The following is a 27292-nucleotide window of genomic DNA, read 5'->3' as shown; positions in this document are numbered from 1 at the left end:
AAACAACATGTTGAAATGATATACCATTGACGCCATTTGAAACTGCAACAAGTGTTTGATCAATATTATAAGCTTATTCGATTCATGCAAAACATAGAAATATGTAATAATTATATGGGTTGAACGCCATATATTAAATATATAATAACAATATGGTGAAAACACTGAACACATATAATCACTGTTTATCGCATGGTCCCTTATATTATCAACTTTCTATCATAGCGTGTTTCTGCAGAGTGTATGTCAAAAGCAATTATAACATTTACTGATAAAGATTATCATATATGTGCAGACATTTCAATACATTCACAGATAAAATCATCATTGGTTATTCTTCCTGTCAATATTGTCAGTGCAACCACACCTGCATGAATTAGACCATCACAAGCAGCTCATCATTATTAAAATCACAGGTATTTGGTGCGTGGCCAAGTCACTTTAACACTATCAATTTGTCATAAAACAACATTTTTCATCATTTCGACCCCCCCCAAAAAATTTTTTGATAAAATATATTATATCAGATTTATTTTAATTTTATTTTTTTGTCAAAATGATGAAAAATGCTGTTTTATAACATATTGATAATGTTAAAGTGACTTGGCCACACGCCCAATACCTGTGATTAAAATAAGCAAAAATGAAACAATAATTATATTCATAATTATCAAAATCACAAACTTCATGTATGCCGCTACTATAATATCACTAGGTTAGGCTGTAAAGAAGGATGTTTGTAATTTCTCTAAATATCTCTCAATCAGTAACAATAGTAATCAATAATACTATAACAGAACAATATACAATTGTCAACAAAGGAAATAAGAATATATTATGGTAATTTGGATCATGCATCTACCAATTAACAATGTTCATGTATATGATGGGCCTTATGGCACATATGACAAACACATATTTACTAGCATTATCAATGAAATGTAGAAGTTGGGATCAGTCAATTACATAACATATGGAGAAGCATGCCTGTAATAAGTAAATTTCCGACAGAAAGACACTAATCATTTCAATGAATAGTTTTGTGGAATAATTTGTGTATGAAGATCAATTTTCCATCGTACAGAACACATATATGTTTGAAACACATTTAAATACAACAATATGCACATTTAATATAATTGGTCCTTATACAAGTCGAAGTAAATCTTCAGGCATAGAGGATTTCTATTTCCTGACACAGTTGTTCCCCCTTTTTACCGGCAAGGCCGCAGTAATAGACGGCCGATTGTTTGTGGCCCAGATTAGACAGCTGTCTTGCATATTCTAGGAACACTGCTTCAATCAAGGAACCTGTAAGCATAAATTCATAGAAAATGACAAAATTGAAAGACAGTTCAATGGTTCCTTTATGGGAGTAAAAGCAACTCAGACTAGAAATGGCGCGGCAGAGGCCGACGCGTATCCCCACGCCGAATGTTTGACCTAGGTGTGCCCCAGGGTTGGTAATGGGGCCATGCATAGCTGAGATTGACCGTATTGTCATAAGAGAAGTTCATCATCAATTAGAAGTGAATTGGTGTAGAAATGAAGAAGTTATAGTAAAAGGCAATTTTGGGTGGGTGTGACATATGTGGGCAGGGCGCCCCAGGGTTGGTAATTGTGCCATGCATAGTTGAGATTGACCGTATTGTCATAAGAGAAGTTCAGTATCAATTTGAAGTGAATCGGTGTAGAAAAGAAGAAATTATAGTAAAAGGCAATTTTGGGTGGGTGTGGTCTATGTGGGCGGGGCCCCAGGGTTGGTAATGGGGCCATGCATAGTTGAGATTGACCGTATTGTCATAAGAGAGGTTCAGTATCAATTTGAAGTGAATCGGTGTAGAAATGAAGAAATTATAGTAAAAGGCAATTTTGGGTGGGTGTGGTCTATGTGGGCGGGGCGCCCCAGGGATGGTAATGGGGCCATGCATAGTTGAGATTGACTGTATTGTCATAAGAGAAGTTCAATATCAATTTGAAGTGAATCGGTGTAGAAATGAAGAAATTATAGTAAAGGCAATTTTGGGTGGGTGTGGTCTATGTGGGCGGGGCCCCAGGGTTGGTTATGGGGCCATGCATAGTTGAGATTGACCCTAATGTCATAAGAGAAGTTCAGTATCAATTTGAAGTGAATCCGTGTAGAAATGAAAAAATTATAGTAAATGGAATTTTTTGGTGGGTGTGGCCTATGTGGGCGGGCGCCCCAGGGTTGGGATTGGGGCCATGCATAGTTGAGATTGACCCTAATGTCATAACAAAAGTTCAGTATCAATTTGAAGTGAATCCGTGTAGAAATGAAAAAATTATAGTAAATGGAAATTTTTGGTGGGTGTGGCCTATGTGGGCGGGGCGCCCCAGGGTTGGGATTGGGGCCATGCATAGTTGAGATTGACCCTAATGTCATAACAAAAGTTCAGTATCAATTTGAAGTGAATCCGTGTAGAAATGAAAAAATTATAGTAAATGGAAATTTTTGGTGGGTGTGGCCTATGTGGGCGGGGCGCCCCATGGTTGGGAATGGGGCCATGCATGGTTGAGATTGACCGTATTGTCATAAGAGAGGTCCAGTATCAATTTGAAGTGAATCGGTGTAGAAATAAAGAAGTAAATGTAAAATAACCTATAAAAATGAGTGATAATTTCTGACGCGGCCCCACCCCAACCGCTATAACTTTTGACCCAGGGGTCAGATCAAAATTCCAAATAGTGCAGGGTCGCACATATGCTCATAGCTACCATGTGTGCAAGTTTCAAGGTTCTAGTGCTTTTAGTGTAGGAGGAGATAGTGGCCAGGACGGACGGACGGACAGACAGACAGACGGACGGCGGAGATAACCACAATATCCCCACCTTTTTTTCAAAAAGCGTGGGGATAATAAATGAAAAAAAACAGCCCAAAATTTATAAAAAATAATGGGTGCAAAACTATCAGTTTTTTGCAGAATCTACACCATGTTGGTGCACTGTATTCCAATCTTATATATTGTTAAATTGGAGTATTACAATGCATCCAACAACTTACTTTTGTACATAGAATAAATTAACAATAGAAGACAATTTAACAGGTTTTAAAATCTCATTTCTGTTTTATTAAAAAGCGTATACTGGGTAAACATACAAGATGCTTACTTGTTTCAAGCTAAGTTCTTATTTTGAAAAAAAAACTCCTTGAATTGATATCCTCTGCAAAATAAAATTTGTTTTATGCAAGGGTTAAATTTTTTTATATAAACAATAAAATTCCTATAAAAAAATTATGTGTAGGGTTATTGTGTTTATGCATTGCAATAACCCTTAATTGATACACCCCATGAGGTTTCCTGTAAAATTCTTGTAGGATATCTGAGATGCAGCCCTAAAAATTTACATCATACAAAAAAGACAAAAGGCATTAACTCTTTTATTTAAGACAAGGGACAAAAATTGTCACAAAACCAGGTTTTCAATGTGAAAAAAAATCTGATAAAGGGAGACAACTGAAACTGAACTGATTATTTATAATTAGCCCCCTTTGAATAAAAAAAATTCTATATTAAGTTGTGGCGACCTTGGCCTTGGAGATATTGACATAATTCTTTCATGCCACACACTATCCCATGATGGTGAACAAATGTGCCAAATGATTTTAAAATCTCACAATAAATGACATAGTTATGGCCCAGACAAGCTAATTTATGGCCATTTTTAACCAGGTTTTCCGAAGGAAAAAACTGGTTATTAGATTGGCGAATGCGGGCGGGCTGGCTGGCTGGCTGGCGGGCTGGCTGGCGGGCTGGCGGGCTGGCGGAATAAGCTTGTCCGGGCCATAACTATGTCGTTCATTGTCAGATTTTAAAATCATTTGGCACATTTGTTCACCATCATTGGACGGTGTGTCGCGCGAAATAATTACGTCGATATCTCCAAGGTCAAGGTCACACTTTGAGTTCAAAGGTCAAAAATGGCCATAAATGAGCTTGTCCGAGCCATAACTATGTCGTTCATCGTCAGATTTTAAAATCATTTGGCACATTTGTTCACCATCATTGGACGGTGTGTCGCGCGAAATAATTACGTCGATATCTCCAAGGTCAAGGTCACACTTTGAGTTCAAAGGTCAAAAATGGCCATAAATGAGCTTGTCCTGGCCATAACTATGTCATTCATTGTGAGATTTTAAAATCATTTGGCACATTTGTTCACCATCATGGGACGGTGTGTCCCACGAAAGAATCACGTCAATATCTCCAATGTCAAGGTCGCCACGACTAAAAATAGATTTAAAAAAAAAAAAAAAACTTACAAAGGGGGTTAATTTTTTTTGGTCATTTCAAAAGTTCAGTTTGAGTTTTCTCCCTTTATCAGATTTTTTTTTTACAATGAAAACCTGGTTTTGTGACAATTTTGTCCCTTGTTGAACTTTGAACTCAAAGTGTGACCTTGATCTTGGAGATATCGACGTAATTCTTTCGTGCGACACACCGTCTAATGACGATGAACAAATGTGCCAAATGATTTTAAAATATCACAATGAACGACAAAGTTATGGCCCAGACAAGCTTGTTCCACCTTCCCGCCTGCCCACCCGCCCACTGACATTCGCCAATCTAATAACCAGTTTTTTCCTTCGGAAAACCTGGTTAAAAATGTAGGGTTATGGTTCTTGAGCATGGCACTTCTCCTCATTGATATCTATACACCCATTAAGTTTAATGTTATTATCTTATATAGTTTCTGAGATAAAGCCCTGACAAGTTTGTGACAGATGGACAGAGAGACGGACCACGCCAATTCTATATCCCTCTGCCTTTTGCGGGGATAATAATTATATACATAAATATAAACTTTAGTCAACACCAATTGGCAGATTCATCCTTTAATCTCTCAATGTACATTCCATGACTTCAAAGATACAGAATAAAAAAAGAATATGCAAATATCAACAAGCATGTGTGTGACTCTGGTTATAAAGATCCACAAAAGTACAATAAGAAGCAAGTATTGAGATAATGTTTGGAGGAAAATGAGGCCATGTAGGCCACCAGATTATTTTTAAATGAGTTGGCATTTTACACTCAAAAGAACAATTTCTCTATTCAATACAGACTAATACATCTATACCATAATTGTTCAAGTTCATAAGAACAGCACAACTACATACTGTTTTCTTCATTTTTCTCCAGGAGTCCAAACTCGGTAGCGGCCTCAATGAAGCAGGCAGCCCTGTTGAACTGCCTCATGCCGTACAGCATCTCTATCACCTTGTGGAAGTAGCCCAGGGACAGAAGCACCAAAACAGCTGTACTCTATTGGAAATAATGTCAGCAAAATGATGTGCTATCTCATTACATGACTATTGTGTGAAACACACCACAGCAAAACGATTCAACCTCAGTTTAAATTATTTAAGTTGTAAATAGATTCAGATTTAAAAAAAGTAAAAATAATATTTTTTCATATTTATAACAATATAGAATTCACAGATATCATTCATATCGAGGGCGTACAATATTTTACAGTTATATGAAATGTCATATATCAAACCTAATTCAGTAATCATCATCAACATTCAATGTTTGAACAAATATTTCCTTCAGGTAAAGATATGGGCCGTGCTTTGTGAAAAAGGGGTTAAATGCATTTGCGTAAAGTGTCATCCAAGATTAGCCAGTGCAGTCAGCACAGGCTAAACAGGGACGACAATTTCCCCTTATATGATATTTTTCGTTTCAAGAAAGTCTCTTCTTATCAAAGATCAAGTTTATGTGGCAAGTGTCGTCCCTGATAAGCCTGTGCAGGCTGTACAGATTGACGTATCAAACCTTCTGGTTGGTGTGAGTGTTGCTGAGATGGTCCACCCAGCGTTTCATCACCTCACAGCACTCTGTGTACTCCAGGGTGCACTGAAACAGACATCAGGCAACTTATATAGTATATTGTAACAAACACAGGATCCATTGATGGACTGACAATTTTGAGTAAATATCAAACATTAAATTAGGATTTAACCCTTTGCATGCTGGGAAATTTGTCGTCTGCTAAAATGTCGTATGCTGAATTTGTAAAATAAGCATTTTCTTCATTTTTTTCAAAGAATACTATCAGAATAGCAAACAGTTAAGATCCAGATGAGACGCCACGTTCTGTGGCGTCTCATCTGTATCCAAACTGTTTGCAAAGGCCTTTAAATTTCGGTTCCCGCACTGAAAGGGTTAATCAAGGGAGGAAAATGACAAAAGTACAAAGTACAAGAACAATGGGATTGACTTCCCTTAATAATAACCATAAATCACAATGTCTAAATGTATCACAAAGATGCAATAACATTTTATAGACATAAACAACTATACAGATTTCATGAGTTTTTTATAAGAGAAAGGCACAGGAAAAAAGATATGGAAAGTTTTGAGAGCATCAAAGAATCATCAAAAAAGCATTAAATCCTGTATACAATAAAAGCATCATATAACACATCCCAAATGAGAGCTTTTTTTCTTTTATAGAACATCATGACAATAGCACTTGTTCTATGTTTGTTACAGCATTATTACAAAAGGTGCATTCAATGACTTGTAGAAAAGAATATGACACAAATGACCCTGTAATTTTAATCAAAGGTACATAGAATGTCAATTTCATAATAAAAGGATTAAATTCGTAAAATGAACAGATATTATGAAATTTAAATGAAAAGTGTTTTTTTCATTAAAAAACTGCTCAAAATCAAGAAGCTACCAACCTTGGCTAGCCATACAGCCATCTCCCAGGCCCCGTAGGTCTGTAGATATCGACAGCCATCCAGGCCCTTGTCGATCAGACATAGCAGCTGTACACCCTCTGAAATCACACCAATGAAAAGATTACATCAAACACTGATAATATGACAAAAAGCCCTTTTACAATGTTATATTTTTTAAGGATTTTTTTCCCTAAATTTTAGAAATAAACAATTGATTTGGTAAAGATCCATGTTAGTTAGAATGAAATGAAAAAATCAAAACTTTTCTGTTAAAAATTGATGTTGCTTCTTTCCTAACATGGGTATAATCTTTGCATAAAAAAGATATCAGTAAAAAGAAGTCAGTACCATGTTTTAACAACTGCACCATATCAAAGACTCATTTTAAGTATAATGCATTGAACAAGATTTGATTTGATAGAAAATATGATGGTTGATTAATCTCAATGCCGCTTTACAAGATGTACTTCTCTGTCAACAGTGTTTGTCAGTCCCTGATTTTTCTCAAATAGTTAAGGTGAAGCTCACAACTTTCATAATGCCAAGTGTTTGTCTTTGTGGGGTATGATAACAAATGATTATTAAAATATTAATCTGGAAAGAATTGCAGCGAGCTTGTTACCAATGAGTTTTCCTCCAGCAATGAGGTTTGTAGCTACCAGCTTGATGGTGCTTTGAGAGGCACCTGAGGAACGAACACTGGCCACTAAGCATGACCTTGAAGAGAGAGATAACTTAGGAGAAGATTTCTATATATTTCAGATATTACATTAACATTATTTAAACATATGCTATCACATACTAGTATAGTGTAATATTGTATTATTTTACCCTAATTTCAAAAGAAGGTTTATATCTAATTTTTAATTACTTTTTACTAAACTAAAAGAAGCACAGGTTTTCATTAAATATATATCATTCAAAAATATAACAAAATGTAATAATAATAGCAATGGTTATCATTAAAAAATGCTATTTACTGGTATTTTCATGTGAATCTATTATTATTTTTAGCAGCATAGTGTGATCAAAATAATTTAATCCTTTGCATGCTGGGTATTTGTCTTCTGCTAAAATGTCGTCTGCTGAATTTCTAAAATAAGCATTTTCTTAATTTTTTTTCAAAGAATACTATCAGAATAGCAAACAGTTTGGATCCAGATGAGACGCCACGTTCTGTGGCGTCTCATCTGGATCCAAACTGTTTGCAAAGGCCTTTAAAATTCAGCTCCAGCGCTTTAAGGGTTAAGAGACTATAATTACATTTGATGAATTCTTTTTTGCAAATAAACCTAAACAAAATATGTGTTGCCAATAAGTACCTGAGACAGTCGACATAGTATCCTTCACTGTCCGGCTCTGTTTCCAATAGCAACTGCACGGCGCGGTCAGTCTGTCCTAGCATGATATAGCTCTCTGCACACTTCCTGGTGTGCTGCACAGACACCCGCTTGCTGTCATGTAGGGCCACACGGTCCAACTGGTACCTCTGAACACACAAACATGCTTTATAATATACCATTAATATCACAAGTAGCTCATTCATGAGCAGGGCTTCTAAGTCCAGTCGATATTTCAAGGCAGTGGAATGTTTTTCTTTGTTAACATTGGCCCATTTCAATTATAACATGGCATTTGTGTTCGAGTCTGTGTGTGTACGTTTATGTTTGTATCTATATAATGTTATGCATGGATTTTATTTGGCTCTATAAAATATATCAATACCTGTTTTATATCAAGCAAGTTGAATTATTAAAGAAACTCTATTGTAAACTAATAAATTCACATGTAAATTAACAATAAGTTTTGCAATGAAAGGAGGTGAAATAAAATTTAAATAATAATATTCTTTTTTAGAAACTGCAATTTTAAAACTTGAAACAAATAACTGCAAATATATTTACTCACCAAATAAATATATACTTTATTTTCATTTTAAACTGTTTTTGTATAGATAATTCAAAAGTTAACATAGGGTTCTGAACACTTTTGATCATTTCCTGCATAGAACAAATATATTGAATCTGTATTTTGATTGTTAGTCGCTACCTGGCTTTTGATCACGAGGAAGACAAGAAATTTTAAAACCTCAATAAGACATGAGGCATTTGTAATAAATTGCACTCTTGTATACTAAAAGTGTGAACACTAAATCCTGAACAGTTGTTTTTTTCATCATTTTGGGAATGGGGCGGAGTCCCTTTAAATTGGAAAAAATTGCGATGTTTTGACTAAAATAGGGAAATAAGTGTTGTTGGTTGTTAGCTAACAAATACTTTAAATATTGAGAATATATATTGAGTGATTTCAATATTATACTTACTAAGATTTAACTTATAGATCTGTTTTTGACATTAAATAAATATTAAGACTTATTTTAAAAATTTTTTTTGGAAAACTTCAATTGGGAATTAATTGGTCCCATTTGCGAAAATTCTAAACTTTTTTCCATTGGAAATGGGTCACCCTACCGGACCCAAATTTCAACTAAAAAAAATCACTGCTGAAGTTATTGATGGTTATTCCAACAGTCACCTTGTAGCTCTGATTATCGCACAGGAAATCAAAGCATCTCTCTAGTGGTTGGTCCTTGTGCTGTGTCCATGACGATGACCCCAGACCTTGACCCTCAAGGTCACCAAGGTCATAGGACTTGCTGTTGTCTGGGTCCAGGAATACATCTCCGCCATCTTGTTTTGCAAACACACAGCTTGAACTCTAATATAAGAGAGAAATTCATGCATAGATTATCATATTCTACCTTAATGTTCTGTAGCTGCAGAGATTATGTAACTAACAAATCATTTATGGTTAAAAATGATTTTACAGGCACTTCATTATTTATTGCCTGAAAAATCTAAAGGGGACACCATGGAAGTAACATTATCTGTCACACTAAATCAAAGAACAACAAGCAGTCATGAATTTTCTGAATTTACTTGACATTCAGGCTGGCTACAGATGATACAAGAGGAACATATCACATAACATAATACAATTGCTTTAAATCATCAATTTTCCATAAGCTTTTTTGTTCCACGTTCACAAGACATTCTGTGGAGTACTCACTGATTTAATTGAGATCCTATTTACTTGAATTAGGGACATTGTGTTCACTAATTCATATCAGATTTTAACTATCAATACATTAGATGATACAATTCAGAATATCATTTGTTTCACATTTCTAGGATATGGCAACAGCCATAATGGTAATTGGTAATGCTGCCCCCCCAATGTGTCACCTTGGTGATTGGCTGCGCCCTGCCAGAGCGCATGTAGTAGAGTGCCACTGTCCAGAACCGAACCTCGGACTCATCCCCATATAACCTGCAACAAGGAGGGATCCTCAAACTGATGGTATTTGTGTAGTGTTAACAGGGTATGACTATTGTTGGGTTAAGGACAAGAACATCTATTTCAATAAACTGATATGGTAAAATAATACTCTATTTGATAAGACTATATGTGACGTTTGCAGCGATTTTGGGTATTGTTGCGCAAATGGCGTTGTTGAGAAAAACGTGATTTTAAAAGAGAGCTAATAGTTTTATTTTTTATTTTTACTTGCAATATTTAGTTATTATGATTGCAGTATTTCTCCAATAGTTTCTTTATAATGCCAGGCCTTACTTTGTTTTATTTTCTTTTTCAAAGTAAGCTTAACATAGAATTACAGCATTCAATATAAGAAAAATATTAAATTAACAAATGACATACATATTTTAAGTGCTTAAAATATTACAAATTACGTCACCTCAAAGACCTGATAGATATAATGTGCAGTAGCAGGCTATACTAACGTAAAGGATTTCAGAGCAAACAAATATGTAAGAGCACATGCATGGATCAAATCCTACCTAGCTGTAAGAAGACATCTTTCAGCCGTTCCAAACCTGCAGTTCTTGAGATATTCTGTCAGATCTCTGAAATTCAGTACAAACATCGATACAGTGTGGCTAGTTATATAGACCATAAGCCATGAGAAACCTTAATCCATAGTAATGTCTTAAATCTTGAAATGCAGTCAATACAAATTGAATGATTGCACTCAAGTTGGCAGATCCCCATTCTGCAAGGTTCTTAATAAAAATAACAGAAAGTAGCTTAGTTAACATTTCTACCATGTAAAATAACTATAGTGAAGTAAAATCTTGAAGAACAGCTTGATATTATTAACAAACGGCAGATCTTTATGAAGAATGATATTTCACATAAAAACTCTAATAATATTAATTTGATACAAATAAGATAAAACAAGTCAACATTTTACCGATCCAAAAGACTTTTGTGGTATATTTATATAATTGTGAAACTTTTGCACAAAGAAAACCAAATATGAATAAAGGAAACAAAAATTATTAAAGTGGGTTTTAAAGGCTGATAAAGTAAATGAGTCTTTAGTAAATATTTCTATCTGAACAGGTTATAAAAGAATGAGGAAACTTCTTGCTTACGGATCAATCAGTGAGAGATTCTTGTTGACAGCCGCCATTATGTCCGCATCCTCGTCCCGAAGGCCAGACAATGACAGTGTGTACATGTTGGCCCATTTCTGATGCTGGAGTAGATGCTTCATCAGGAACATTGGCTTTGATGACATGAGGTAGGGTGAGGTCAGATCCTCTTTGAAACAGATTAAAGAAGTAATGCATAAGATTAGTTAATCATTTATGTAATGCCTAACAATCCAAAAAATTGTTCAATGCTCTCATTTGAATAAATTGTAGCCCTTGTTCAACTTATTTAAAGATAAATTTAGATAAACCAAGATGAAAGATTAATTAAAATAAACCAAGATGAAAGATTAATTAAAATAAACCAAGATGAAAGATAGATTTAAATAGAACAGGCAGAAAGATAAAATTAAGTAAACAAGGAGGAAAGATAAATTTCAGTAAATCAAGATGTTGAAAAGCAAAGCAAGCTACATAACTTGTGAAAACCGTGCCTGACTATTTAGTCATTGTAGTCATAGTAAGCAATTCCATGGCAAAACATAAACAGACTCATGGCATACACTTTTGCTGATGAATGCCTCTTTTCCAGCTTTGTTTGTTTGATTTTTTACCATTTCAGTATAATAAATCATACATTACATGGAACAGCTGGATTACCACTCAAAAGCAAAGTGAAAATGTCTATGTGCAAACAGCATAAAACCAGAACAGCCTGTGAGTAACTCGCAGTCTGTTTAGGTTTTATGCTGTTTGCTGCTCATCAGTATCTAAGGGTTGGAAATGAAGCCTTATAAAATTGTTTCTAGTAAGAAAGATCTTTAATTAAATATAACTTTCTAAGTGACTGCCAATGCATCTAAATACGTATCTTAGTGGTAAAGGGTAAACCCACAGGCTATTCTGGTGTTATGGTGTTTGCACATAGCCATTTTCAGTTTGCTTCTGAGAGGGAAAGGGTAAAAGACAAACACAATGGTAAAGACCTGGATTTCCCATGGAATTGTACTAAGAGATAAATTTAATGTGGGGTCAAAGTACACAACAGTGTTTTTTTCCGTTCAAATCTGGGTCCGGTAGAGGGACCCATTCAAAATGGGAAAAAGAATATATTTTTCCCAAATGAGACCGAAAAATAAAATAATAAGCCTCAATATTTAATTTATTTCAAATCCAGCTAATCTATAAGCTAAACCTTAGTAAATATTATATTGTAATCACTTGTATTCTCATTTTTTAAATATTTGTTAGCAAAAAAAAACAATCACTAATTTTCCTCTTATACATGTTGTCAAAACAAAGCAATTTTTCCCAGCCCAAATGGACCCGACCCTATTCCCAAAAGGGTAGAACACACTGCACAAGAACACACTGCACAAGAACACACTGCACAAGGACACACACCGGCGAGTTCCAGCTCTTCAATGGAGAATGAGGCCTTCTTCAATGTGAGGTCCATCATGTGCAGGGAGCCATCCACGGTGGCAAACAGGGGTCGGTCCGACCCAACCCATTCTGCGTCCACAATCTTAGGGATCTCCTTGGGGCTCTTGATAGAGCTCAGTAACTCGGGCTGAAACAACAACAACAAAAGAATATATAATACAATTTTGATCATAAATTTTGAATTAAAAGAAACTTTATTGATATGTGGCTCTTGATAGAGCTTAGCAACTAAGTCTGAAAAGAGAAACAAATAAAACGAAAAGAAAGCGCTCAGATTTAGCTCCAAGCAATATAGTCCCCTACCGGTGAAACTCCACCATTGTCAGTATTTTTTTGTTATATTTGTTGCCATAGCAACCAGAATTCTTGACATAGGAACAAAATGAAATGACGTGCATAATCTCCATATCGCCATTTATCCATGTTTCAAGTTTCATTAAAAAATATGAAGAACTTTTAAAGTTATCGCATGATCCAGAAAAGTGTGACAGACAGACTGACTGACTGACAGACTGACTGACAGACAGAGCGCAAACCATAAGTCCCCTCCGGTTTCAGCGGTAGGGGACAATAAAATGATTAAGCAGTCAGCACAGGCTAATCAGGGACGACATTTTACGCCTGAACTGAATTTTTGCAAGAAAGAGACTTCCTTACAATCATAAAAGCGGAAAGTGTCGTCCCTGATTAATCTGTGTGGACTGCACAGGCTAATCTGAGACAACACTTTACACACATGCATTAAACCCCCTTTTCACAGAGCATGGCTTATATATATTTTTCCGTAACTAAATTTTCAGACCCATATTTTTATTTTTATTTTCATTAAACAATTTATATATATACCGGTATATTAAGTCTAATTTTGACTCTTCCCAGTTTAAAAATAACTATATGCCGTAATTATATTTCTAAATTTAATAACGGAAAACTTACACGTGTCCGAAAATTTAGAGACAAATATTAAATGTTGGATTAGTATAATAACATTGAAACAAAAAAAAATTTTCAATGCAATAAATGAATAAGACCAATTGGCAACTGGCTTCACTGTTTCAAACCCGGGTTTCAAACACTCGTAAACGGTTATTCGGTCCCACTAATCCGCTAATCATAATAACGATACACTAATGAGGGCAAATTACTGATCACCTGATAACAAAAGACTAGTATATTGACATGTGACAAACAGGCCCCACCTCCTGCAAGTGACTCTCAAATGTCCTCCCTCTTTCCCCACTACGATCTATCGCAAACGCGATATATTTCGGACATGTTTTACAAACAAATTGGATATTGACTGAAGAATTTTTTATTTTGTTTCAAAGTCAGGCATTGGCGAATTTAAGTGCTGACAAAAACTTCATTTTTATAAAAATGACGAAATTTCGTGCTGGCGAAAATAAATGATTTCACAGTAAATCAATTCACAATAGTGTTTCTTATGTGACATAAATACATCTTCACCGCTTTGCTAACTCTTGATCGAAAATTATACAGAACAAAAAAGTAAAAACATTAAACATACTGCCTCCTTATAAGGAAAATATCATTTAAAATGCAGCTGGGTAAAGCGATTGTTTTCTACCTGTATACATGGTTATTTACCCAAATACGCAAATGTTATGGTCCATTGGCCTCAGGCATGCGTCTCTCAGGCTATATGACCTTTATCCGTTTGTAAAAATCCATGATCGAAGGGTCAAAAGATAAGCGAATACAATGCCAAAATCTGGTAAAGAAGCACTGTAAAATATACTGTCCGAAAATTTAGAGTCATTAATGATAGACGAATATTAAGAGTCAAGAAAAATAATTATTTTGGACAAAAAATGGGGTGTCTGAACACTTAGAGTGTCCGAAAACTTAGAGTAATTAGTAAAAACTCAGAAGGAAAAAATATCCAGAAAACAAATCTAGGCTGTCCTGGAGATTCCTTCTTACCTTGCCCTCATTAATATCCCACACATCTGCCCCTTCATTGTACAGCAACAAGAACTTGTAGTTTCCCCTGCCAGGGGCAAACCTTATCTTCTTGATCCAACCACGGTGGGTGGAGTTGTTCCTGAAATAGACACAGTCACCATGGCAACACTCAATTACAACTAACACTCTGCATGTCACCATGGCAACACTCAATTACAACTAACACTCTGCATGTCACCACGGCAACACTATATTACAACTAAGACTCTGCATGTCACCATTGCAACACTATATTACAACTAAGACTCTACATGTTCTCAATGCCATTCTTATAGCATGTTCACAGATAGGTTCAGTAAACAATATTTCTGAAAGCTAGTCATTTCATGTGAATTTATTTAGAATATTCCAACACTTCAGACAGTTATCTTTCAACAAGATGTAGCAATGTATGACACCTTTACAATACTAAAATATGAATTTAAACACTTTGCATAAAGAGAATGAAGCATGACCAGCCATTTTTTTTGCCTCATGTATCAGTCATGGTTTATCACAAAATCACAACATATGTGTGCATATGGTTGAACCCCCATTTTGCACGATGTGGACAACTTAGTTCCAATGCCAATTTAAAACCCTGCTTGACCTAAGTTTCAGTTCATTTAATAAATAACAAAACAAGAGATGTGTATGTCAGAAACACAATTCCCCCTACTGCGCCACTTTCATTTTTTTACCTTTGACCTTGAAGGATGACCTTGACCTTTCACCACTCAAAATGTGCAGCTCCATGAGATACACATGCATGCCAAATATCAAGTTCCTATCTTCAATATTGCAAAAGTTATGGCCAATGTTAAAGTTTTCGGACGGACGCACATACTGACAGACGGACAGTTAAACTGCTATATGCCCCCCTACTTGGGGCATAAAAACGTAATGTGTCCATACGGCAGGAATGCCCAGACATTACACATATTGTCTCGAAATTTCACTTATCTAAAAAAACAAGCCATTTTATGGTCAAAGTTTACTCTTGACCTTTGAGGTAAGTTGATGGTTGAAACACGACACATTGTGTTATGATGGTTTCTATTTGTGTCATGATGGTTTCCAAACGTGTCAACACATTAACAACTCCTTGACCTATGAGGAAAGGTGAAGTGTGTTACACTCACCACAGCTCCTCCAAAGAACGGTCATTTTTGGTATTTTAAATTGCACAATGAATGACAAACTTATAGTCAGACTGCATTATTTTAATGCCAAATGTTGCCCTGACCTCTTAGTGTAAACTTTGAGGTAGGGAGATGAGTGTTGCACATGAAACGTTGTCTTAGGATGGTTTACATTTGTAGTTACATATTCAAATATGTGGCAAAATTTGACTGAGGCAGTAATTTGTAAGTTGTTTTATAGCCAAATACTTTTGACCAGTTAGTTTGAGGTAAAAAGACACTTGTATTATTACCGGTATGAGGATTGACAAGTTTTTTTAATTAAATACCATCAAAATACGGCGAAGTAATGACTGAGACAGGAAGTTTTAATCAGACACACAGACAAACCGTGTGATTGTTATATGGGGCCTACTTTGAAAGGGGACATACAATTATTTTAATAACAATTATAGAGAGTAAAGAAAGACAGAAACAAATCTCACACCAAGTGTAAACTTATTGAATTAAGCTTCAAAGCTTAGGAAGCCTCGGGGCTATTCTTGAGACACTATTGAGTCCATTTACTGGGTAGAAACAGTACTTAATGTATTTAGAAGGTGATATCATGGGGATAGCCCAAAGTGGAGATGTAACTAGGTGAACAACATATCTACTATGTCATTGTGATCCTCAATAAACCACCTGTGAAGGGATTCCCTGACTGAGTGATAGAACTAGTTAATCACCTGGCCTGTTTAGCCTTCAAATCCCAGAGGCAGATCTGGCCATCAGCGTCAGCAAACACGATGAAGTCCCCCTTCCATGCCAGCCATGTGATGGTGCCCATGCCACTCTGTTGAGATACATTCACGTGAGGGGAGGTAACAAATGCACAGAAGTAACGGTGGAGACATATGCACAGCTGTGAGGGGTAGGAAACTAGCTTCAAATGCAACATGCTCCTTATTCAACACCTTAAAACTCACAAAGTCTAGTCTTATTCATAAATGCCTTTATATGGAATGATTTGGTATAAGTGTTAAGAATATACAGGTTTTCCTTATTGCTCCAAAGTTCAAAGATAATTGATATAAGTAAATGAATTGACAACTTTTCAAACATATAATCCTTATAACAAAATAGCAACAAATCCTAAATGTACATATTTTTTCTCCAATACACCAAATAATGTAATAAAACTGTCATTCTACTTTTGAAACAGGCCTTTAAAAGAAGTTAAGGTACTCTAAATGCAAATCAAAGTAGCCAATGTTACCATACCTCTGGTGGAATCTTGGAGGCATCAGTGAAGCTGTTACCCTCAACAAGGAAATGATACAGTATTCCATCACTGTCCGTGAACACAAAGTGCTCCTTCACACTGATCTTCCCCAAGGTTTTTGGGTCACTGGATAATATATGAATTGTTATATTATTCATGATAAATATCTGTTAAAATTGCATGATATATGAGACAATTACAGACCAAAAAACATTGATGGCTTAAAACACGCACACACACACACACACACGCACACACACACAACAATTGTCAAGTGCATCTAGTTACTGCAAGCTGTCTCGACAAAAAATCATTTCATTTCCATTATACTTATTCATGACATATTAAAACTTAGAACATTCTTTGTACATTTTTAAAATAATAATTTTTAATTAATCTTAATTGGTTTTCAAAAAATGCAAACCACAAGTTTGATCAGTTCATGTGTATAAAATAAAACACAAAGTGCAACTTAGCTGTGAGTTACGTAGGTAAATATGTCACTTACATCAATATTTAGTGGGCATTTTTTTTTAATTAGAAAATAGCAACCGGTGCATATGCTTTTGATGGCATCTATGCATATAGTAGAAGACAAACAGATGAATGTGATGTACAATATTTAATTATAGCCTACCTGACAGCATTATCAGATGATGTGACCGAGATACTGTCAGAGTTCTCTGCCCCTGTATCCCCTGTGCTTAGCCCAGGCAACCCCACGCCTGGTTCCTGGCTGCTCTGCTGTTGGAGCTTCTTGCGCAGAGCTTTCAAATTGTGGCTGGGGGACCATTCCTGCAAGGGAAACAATGCTGTCAAGCAGTCTTGTCATGTCATTTCCACTCAGAACCTATTATTTATCACAAACAAATTATCTATCTAAAAAAAAATAATAGCACTGATTTTCTCTTGGAAACATAACGATTTATACCTTTATCTCTTAGATATGTATTTTTTACAAATTTTGAAAGTCGTATTTAATTTTAGACCTTTCTTACTAGATTTAAGTTTTTAAGGCTTCATTTCAAAACCTGATTAGCAGCAAACAGCATAAAACCTGAGCAGACTGCGAGTTACTCACAGGCTGTTCTGGTTTTCAATGCTGTTTGCACATAGCCATTTTCACTTTGCTTTTGAGTGGGAGAGGGTTAAATATGTCTCTGCAAGCATAAAGCTAACAGGCACACAAGCTTGCATACAACTGAGCAACAATCAATAGGGCTGGCTTGTTTTAATATCTTATACACGATTTGTTTTGTCTAAAACTAGTACAGTAGTTTTTTTAGAAAAAACATTAACTTCAATAGAGAAAGCTGCTAGAAATCATTAAGTTCACCATTGCAGTGGGCAGAGGCAACTTTGATGACATCTCCCTAAGAATGGTCAGTGTCTTCAAGTCCCATAACTCTAGCGGCTTTTCTTTGAATGCCAGCGTGAAATACTGTCTGAAATAAAGTAGTCATTATTGCTAACAATCTGAATGTATGCATGATTTACAAAAAACACATATTCATTAGTTGTTGTGAAGCAGTTTTGCAGGCTTATATCAAAATCCTATAAATAAAAACATCTGTAATTGTAAGTCATTTTTTGGTCTTTTGGATTGTTTGCTGTCTACTTAAATAAACAATATTTAAGTCATACTTTTACCGCAATCCATTAACTGTCTGACACTTTCCTGAGGTAGTTAGTTTACCAGAATTAATTGCACAGTTTTATGCCGGTAACTGACAACTTCTTAAATCATAACAGGGAGAGAATGGCTGTCATTTCATAACCAATCACCATACATTTCTAGGAAAGTTATGAAACCTAAGATCCTCAGATTTGTAGTCCAGAGCACTACCAGACCAGGTATTAAGTGAAAAGCAGGTCATTTTCTGTCATTCAGGCTCCAAGAAAAATTCTAATCACCTGGGTGAATAACTATTTTGAGTCCAAGTCAGACAATATGTCATGGCCAAGAGGTAAATAAATGTCTATCTTTAAATTCGATCATTGAATATTCAAGAATGAATGCGTATGTACATGAAAATGGTTTTTGTCAAAACATTCGCGCTGTGCTCTGTGAGAACAGGGCTTAATGCATAAGCATAAGGTGCCATCTCAGATAAGCCTGTGCAGTCCGCACAGGCTAATCAGGTATGACACTTTCCGCCTATACTGGATTTTTGCAAAGAAGAGACTTTCTGTGAATGAAAAATACTATAAAAGCCGAAAGTGCCGTCTCTGATAAGCCTGTGTGGACTGCACAGGCTAATCTGGAACCACACTTTAGGCACATGCATTAAGCCCCCTTTAAACAGAGCGCGGCCCATATTTATTAAGGCAATAGTACTCCTTGTGTTGATGGTGTGTAAGTTTCACTCACCTAAGGTGTGACACCCTCAGCATCTCTATGTGGGGCTCCTGGTCCCTCTGTGTACGCACTGCAGTAGCCTTACCTACAGAACAACACATAGGATAGGTAAGCACTGCAGTAGCCTTACCTGAAGAACAACACATAGGATAGGTAAGCACTGCAGTAGCCTTACCTGCAGAACAACATATAGGATAGGTAAGTACTGCAGTAGCCTTACCTGCAGAACAACACATAGGATAGGTAAGCACTGCAGTAGCCTTACCTGCAGAACAACACATAGGATAGGTAAGCACTGCAGTAGCCTTACCTGCAGAACAACATATAGGATAGGTAAGTACTGCAGTAGCCTTACCTGCAGAACAACATATAGGATAGGTAAGCACTGCAGTAGCCTTACCTGCAGAACAACATATAGGATAGGTAAGCACTGCAGTAGCCTTACCTGCAGAACAACACATAGGATAGGTAAGCACTGCAGTAGCCTTACCTGAAGAACAACACATAGGATAGGTAAGCACTGCAGTAGCCTTACCTGCAGAACAACATATAGGATAGGTAAGCACTGCAGTAGCCTTACCTGCACAACAACATATAGGATAGGTAAGCACTGCAGTAGCCTTACCTGCAGAACAACACATAGGATAGGTAAGCACTGCAGTAGCCTTACCTGCAGAACAACATATAGGATAGGTAAGCACTGCAGTAGCCTTACCTGCAGAACAAAATATAGGATAGGTAAGCATTGCAGTAGCCTTACCTGCAGAACAACACATAGGATAGGTAAGCACTGCAGTAGCCTTACCTGCACAACAACATATAGGATAGGTAAGCACTGCAGTAGCCTTACCTGCACAACAACATATAGGATAGGTAAGCACTGCAGTAGCCTTACCTGCAGAACAACACATAGGATAGGTAAGCACTGCAGTAGCCTTACCTGCAGAACAACATATAGGATAGGTACGCACTGCAGTAGCCTTACCTGCAGAACAACACATAGGATAGGTAAGTACTGCAGTAGCCTTACCTGCAGAACAACACATAGGATAGGTAAGCACTGCAGTAGCCTTACCTGCAGAACAACATATAGGATAGGTACGTAGTGCAGTAGCCTTACCTGCAGAACAACACATAGGATAGGTAAGCACTGCAGTAGCCTTACCTGCACAACAACATATAGGATAGGTAAGCACTGCAGTAGCCTTACCTGCACAACAACATATAGGATAGGTACGCACTGCAGTAGCCTTACCTGCAGAACAACACATAGGATAGGTAAGCACTGCAGTAGCCTTACCTGCAGAACAACACATAGGATAGGTACGTACTGCAGTAGCCTTACCTGCAGAACAACACATAGGATAGGTAAGCACTGCAGTAGCCTTACCTGCAGAACAACACATAGGATAGGTAAGCACTGCAGTAGCCTTACCTGCAGAACAACACATAGGATAGGTAAGCACTGCAGTAGCCTTACCTGCAGAACAACACGTAGAATAGGGTATATGGGAATGTGACAGCTTATCACATCATTATAACTGACAGGTTATAACATCATTATAACTGAAATACAGAACAAGTAAAAAAAAATAGAGTAGCTCGGAGTATGACAGGTTATCACATAAGTAAAATTGAAATACATAAGAAGTCAGTCAATAGAGTACAATGCTAGAATTTGTAAACGTCTCGTTAACATTAAACAATCGGGAGTGTGTTTCGGATTACAAATTAATATTCTCTTTTGGGAATAAAACAAAACATTTATATTTGTTTTATATTTACAATGATTTCAATATTAATTTTGATAAAACCCTTTACGCGGCCAAAAAATGTTTTTATAATATTATGCATGAAAAGCACGATCACCAGGAGGATTACACCCGGTTGCTATTATCAGTCTCTTAAGTAACTGGCAAAGATTTTATCACGAAGGAGATCACTGTCGGGACCAATTCATGCGGTAGGTATTCAAAGCCATAAAACTGCAATAAACCGATTAAATTATCGATTTATAGTGACACGGGAGTTATTCACGCATAACTGATTCACAACTGTTCCCATCTTAAGTGCATTGGGGCCATACAACGCGCATTGTGTAAACAATGAATCATGAGAATGATTCTTTTTCATTGACTTGAATCTGATGATGATGATATTGATGATGATGAGAAAGATGAATAGAATATTTTTTTGAATGAAAATGTTGTCTTATAGCTGATTTTAGAGAGGAAGAAATAAAATTATTTTAAGTCTATACATTGTTTAGTACATGTACACATATTAACCATTTTGTTTATACCAAAATTGAACAGTTGGCCATGCACTCATCAACTCTAGACTCCCTATGCCCCAACCCCCTCTTAAGAGGCCACCCCGCTTAAGCAGCCAATTTGGCTGTTTCCCTTGACTGGCTGCTTAAGAGGGGTTGGACTGTATATGGCAATGTGACAGGTTATCACAGATAAACATGTATGATAAATATCCACTGATGAGGCCAGTGCTTAAAACACCCCCTTAAAATAGCACCCTGATTTTGCTTTCAAAAAGAATGTATAATATTGGAAATGAGTATAGATTATCTCTTTTCTTTTTGCATATCTTCCAGAAACAAAACATAAGTTGTATGAACAACTGGGCCAGAATTCACCAAGGAAAAAATAAGCTAAGTTGTTACTCTTTCCTTAGTTTTTGTACTGTTTTTCCCTTAAAATTGAGGAAATGCCTTAAGTCCTATTTACAATATGTCTTACCTTAGAAATATCCCTTAGGTTCACTTTTTTTTCCATTAAAGTTAAGGAACATATAACCCTCCCTTAACTCTGAAATCACCTTAAAAAAGTCGACGTAGCATATGTTTTCCTATGATTTTCAACACAATTCATCATACATGTATATTTTCTTTGATGTTTATCATCGCTCTAAATACAGACTGATATGGGTACTCAAATTATATAAAAATTTGACTTTTAAACAGAATAGCAGAAGTAAGTTTGTTGTCATTCGTTGTTTTATGTAGTTTTCATGGTTACAATAATAATTTGAGTTGTGTTATCATTTAACATTATTTCTTTCGATGCATTATAATTAAATAAATGGAAAAAAAATATGATTTTAAGGAGACAATAGAAGTCTTTGTACTTGCGTCTGGGATGTGTTTACATATCTGAAATTGGGGTTATGCTGTATCGCATGTCATGTTGTGTTTGTTTTCCCTTTTGCATTGAACGAATGTGTTTCATCACAAAATTATAGAGCAAGTACTCAATATGTTTTTATTTATTAACTATCCTCTTTGTTAAATATTATGAATTATTATCACTTCACATCTGTCAGTGAAGGTGTTCTGCCATTTTGTGAGGACTTTTACAGCATCATGTTAATAAATATAGTAATATTTGAGATTGTAAGTGTTAAGTTGAAGATTTATTAAGAAACGCAAACACATGAATTATTCCCAAGTATTAAAGGATAAATATTACCTTAGGTGGTACGGAAAGTACGTATTGAATAAGAAAGTTAAGGTAATCTTTGGATAAATAAGGACATTTTATCCTTAATACTTAGATAATTGGTGAATACAAACCAGGTCTAATATTATAAAGACATATTAGCAAGATGAATTTGTCAAAACAGAGCATGCAGTAGTTTTACTTTTATTCCAAACTTATTAAAGCTGCAAGTGTCCCAGAAGTATTGACACAAGGCTTTTGTCTAGAACCACAAAGGAAATGCCAATACATGCAAGAAATTACATGTATGTTTATCCATTTAATCGAGTGTCTACATGCATAAGAACCCAAAATCTCCATACCTAACACAGTGGTTTTCCCCACCAACTTGGACAGAAACCCTGGCTACTTTTCAATTGAAAAAAAATCCTGAAGTAAATTAAGTCAATTTTTTTCTTCCCCATAAAATCAAAATGACTTTGCAAGCCCTGACAGGCGTTAACAATAATGTCCACACATTCACCCAACATAATAAATACACCTACCTGATACAGTGTCAATGAGGAATATCTCATTCTTCACGTGTCCAGAGGCTCCTGGCTTGGGGTAGGAGAAGGACATGAAACTTGCCAGGCTGGCCCACTCTATACCCCTGCAAGCACCAACAGAAATCACAACAATCAAATAGTTGATTTATATGGAGAACCTTGTTTGGACAATGACGGCACACAATTATCACTTCATTTTCAGTCATGGCATACAAATGTGTATGTTCAAGTAGAAACAAGGCTATTGTCAAGCAATATGGTCCCCTACCGGCTCCACTATTGTCAGAAATTCCACCATTTTCAGAATTGCCATAGCAACCACAATTTTTGACGTAGAAACCAAGTGAAATGACGTGCATAATGTCCATATTGCCATCTATCCATGTTGCAAGTTTCATAAAAAAATATTAAGAACTTATTAAGTTATCGCAAGATCCAGAAAACCACCATTTTCAGCAGTATTTCTAGTCTATTTGTTGCCACAGCAACCATAATTTTTGACATAGGAACAAAATGAAATGACGTGCCTAATGTCCATATTGCCATCTTTCCATGTTCCAAGTTTCATGAAAAAATATGAAAAACTTTAAAAGTTATCGCAGGATCCAGAAAAGTGTGACAGACAGACAGACACACTCACAGACTCACAGAGCGCAAACCATAGGTCCCCTCCGGTGAAACCGGTAGGGGACAAAAAATGATGAATAAAATACGTGTAGTAATGAAATTAGTTCATTGTTAATAACACCACTTAATCACCTACAATCCTAATGGATCTTACAGAGCTTGTCTGATCCTAGTATGTCTACTCACAGTGTGGGAAATTCTAGTGTTTCTGATCCAAGTCTTTCTTATCATAGTTGTCTGTCAGGTCAGTGTCTCTAATACCAGTGTGTCCAATCCCATTGGTCACATATTGTATGATTCTAGTGTATCCAAAATCAGTGTGTCTGATTCAAGTGTTTCTGTCTAATCTCAGTGTGTCTGGTCATATGGTGTTTGATTCTAGTCTAACTGAAAAGACAATTTCTTATTCAATTTGTTTGATACCAATGAGTCTATCTGATCCCAGTGTGTCTGATCCCAGTGTGTGTCATCCCTGTGTGTCAGATCCCAGTGTGTCAGATCCCAGTGTGTATGATCCCATTGTGTCTGATCCCAGTGTGTCAGATCCCAGTGTATCTGATACTAGTGTGTCTGATCCCTGTGTGTCAGTGTGTGTGATCCCTGTGTGTCAGATCCCAGTGTGTATGATCCCAGTGTGTATGATCCCATTGTGTCTGATCCCTGTGTGTCAGATTCCAGTGTATCTGATACTAGAGTGTGTCTGATCCCTGTGTTTCAGATCTCAGAGTGTGTCTAATCCCACTGTGTCTGATCACACTATGTCTGATAGCAGCATGTCTGATCCCATTGTGTCATCCCTGTGTGTCATATCCCTGTGTGTTAGATCCCAGTGTGTCTGATCCCAGTGTGTCTGATCCTAGAGTGTGTCGGATCCCTATGTGTCATATCCCAGAGTATGTCTGATCTGAGTGTGTCTAATCTGAGTGTGATCCCATGGTGTCTGATCCCATTGTGTCTGATCCAAGTGTGTCTGATCCCACTGTGTCTGATCCCACTGTGTTGATCCCAGTGAACCTGATCCCAGTGTGTCTGATCCCATTGTGTCTGATCCCAGTGTGTCTGATCCCAGTGGGTCTGATCCCTGTGTGCCTGTCTGATAATCCCAGCCTACCTAACAGTGCTGGTGTGGACGCTGTACTCTTTCTCCACCTGGCCACTGCTCATGTTCACTACCTGTACACTGCCATGCTGGCTGCCTGCAAGAGAGCACCTGATCAGCATACGAACAGTGCCGTGGGAAAACCAGGCTTAATGCAGGGGGGGGGGGGGTAGACTCATCCCAGATAAGTATGTGGAGACAGGCTAATTTGGGATGACACTTTCCACTTGTATGGTATTTTTTGTATACATTATAAATGAATTCTCTTCTTAGCAAAATCAAGTTCAGGTGGACAGTGTTATCCCTGATAAGACTGCAAACTGTGCATTAATCCCAGTTTTCCCTGAACAAGGCTTCTATAATCTGAAACAATGAATGGGACACACAGATGTATGTACAGGCTGTTTCAACTATATGAGTCGTGTTCTAAGAAAACTGGGCATAATGCATGTGCGTTAAGTGTCATCCCATATTAGCCTGTGCAGTCTGCACAGGCTAATCAGGGACCACACTTTCCGCTTTTATTTTTCATTTAAATGAAGTCTCTTCTTAGCAATTTAGGCCCAATTTGGGACGACACTTTACGCACATGCATTATGGCCAGTTTTCTCAGAACATGACTCATATTAACATGCATAATGAATATAATTAAGAAACATTTTGAAAACAACATACAGCTATGATATTTTTGTTATATTGTTTGTAAGCACATTTTTCTATCACCATCACATGTTTTAGTTCTTAACCCATTTATGCCTAGCATCTAGAAAAAAGGCCTTGGCAAACAGAGTAGACCCAGATGAGACGCCGCATGATGGGACGTCTCATCAGGGTCGGCGCTGTTTGCTTAAAGGCATTTATGCAAGAAATATTCTAAATATAGAAATAAATATACTAGACATCTCTAATTTTGGAAATAAATTGATGTAATTTAGAAGGATGGGAGAGTCCACTAGGCATAAATGGGTTAACATTAGTTCTCACCGACAGCGAGGAGTGGTTTGTAGATGTTCCAGTTCTTGGTGGTCAGGGGTGGACACATGCGTATAACCGTGATGGGAGACAGCAGGCCTTGGAGGAGACCCGTCATCAGGAACTTCAGTACCACCCCGTGACCTGAGAACATATGCCGTGAATGTTTACTCCTTTCCCACTCAGAAGCAAAGTGAAAATGGGTATGTGCAAACAGCATAAAACCAGAACAGCCTGCGAGTAACTCGCAGCCTGTTCAGGTTTTATGCTGTTTGCTGCTCATCAGTATATAAGGGTTAGAAATGAAGCCTTTAAAACTTAATTCTAGTAAGAAAGGTTTCTAATTATATGCAACTTTCTAAGGGACAACAAACGCGTTAAAATATGTATCTAAGTTAAGTTTACATCTTTTTACTTTAGCTCCGATGTATCAAAAGCCTAAGGCGTATTGAAATGCTTTTGAGTCTATTTCCTGGGTAGTTATTGATGTTTTGCGGGGAGATCTAAAAAAACTCTCAACCAGAGAAGATTGAACTCCTGACCTCTCGATTGCTATGGGAACACCATATCCAACAGGCAACGCTGACCTCAAAATAGGCTTCTAGCTTGAAAAAGGGCCATTTTGCACTTGCAAGCAATGTTTTCTGCTTATAAATATGTGCATGCTTTGTAAAATCACAGTCTGCAGAATAATTGCTCTTAAATAAATGTACCTTTCATTGCTGTTTCATGATCAACACTGATCAGGCTTGACTGACCAATCAAATCACACAATGCTTGTCTTGGATAGGGAACTACTTTGTTACAGAGTGTCTGATTGGTCAAAATCATGTCATCACCAGGCGTATACAATGGGGACTTGCTGCTTTTGGAGTCAGACTAAAATATAAACAAAAACAGTCTTGAATCTAATTACATACAAACTTGAGCCTCATTCTGTGAAAAGGGGGTTTAATGCATGTGCATACATAAAGTGTCGTCCCAGATTAGCCTGTGCAGTCCACACAGGCTAATCAGATATGACACTTTTTGCTTTTATGATATATTTTTTTTAAAGAAAGTCTCTTCTAAGCAAAAATCCAGTTCAGAAGGTTAGTGTCATCCCTAATTAGCCTGTGTGGACGACACAGGCTAATCTGGGACAATACTTTATGCAGATGCATTGAACCCCCTTTTCACAAAACAAAGCTCATTTACATTTGGTATATACAAGTTATTTTAATTAACTAAATATTTAGTTGTC

General features: G+C 36.7%; 1 protein-coding gene across 2 annotated transcripts in view; it reads right to left on the bottom strand.

Annotated features, from left to right (window-relative positions):
* Positions 1–539: 539 nt before the first annotated feature.
* Positions 540–27292, bottom strand: part of LOC127842008 (WD repeat-containing protein 11-like) — a 39058-nt gene continuing 12305 nt past the window's right edge. For both annotated transcript variants that reach the window (XM_052371307.1, XM_052371308.1), the window contains exons 11-31: positions 26763–26928; positions 26062–26193; positions 25090–25174; positions 23349–23455; positions 19364–19436; positions 18329–18437; positions 17630–17787; positions 16992–17118; positions 16457–16563; positions 14566–14686; positions 12580–12748; positions 11176–11344; positions 10579–10644; positions 9964–10048; positions 9254–9436; positions 8041–8207; positions 7341–7435; positions 6719–6816; positions 5802–5882; positions 5141–5285; positions 540–1311 (exon numbers count right to left, since the gene is read on the bottom strand). In XM_052371307.1, the coding sequence (XP_052227267.1) occupies positions 1169–1311; positions 5141–5285; positions 5802–5882; positions 6719–6816; positions 7341–7435; positions 8041–8207; positions 9254–9436; positions 9964–10048; positions 10579–10644; positions 11176–11344; positions 12580–12748; positions 14566–14686; positions 16457–16563; positions 16992–17118; positions 17630–17787; positions 18329–18437; positions 19364–19436; positions 23349–23455; positions 25090–25174; positions 26062–26193; positions 26763–26928 (2586 nt within the window). In that variant the 3' untranslated portion in view covers positions 540–1168. The remainder of the gene's footprint in view (positions 1312–5140; positions 5286–5801; positions 5883–6718; positions 6817–7340; positions 7436–8040; positions 8208–9253; positions 9437–9963; positions 10049–10578; positions 10645–11175; positions 11345–12579; positions 12749–14565; positions 14687–16456; positions 16564–16991; positions 17119–17629; positions 17788–18328; positions 18438–19363; positions 19437–23348; positions 23456–25089; positions 25175–26061; positions 26194–26762; positions 26929–27292) is intronic.

The sequence above is a fragment of the Dreissena polymorpha genome, chromosome 8, assembly GCF_020536995.1.
Source record: "Dreissena polymorpha isolate Duluth1 chromosome 8, UMN_Dpol_1.0, whole genome shotgun sequence".
NCBI classification, from domain to species: Eukaryota; Metazoa; Mollusca; class Bivalvia; order Myida; family Dreissenidae; genus Dreissena; species Dreissena polymorpha.
This window is presented reverse-complemented; position numbering and strand designations above follow the sequence as displayed.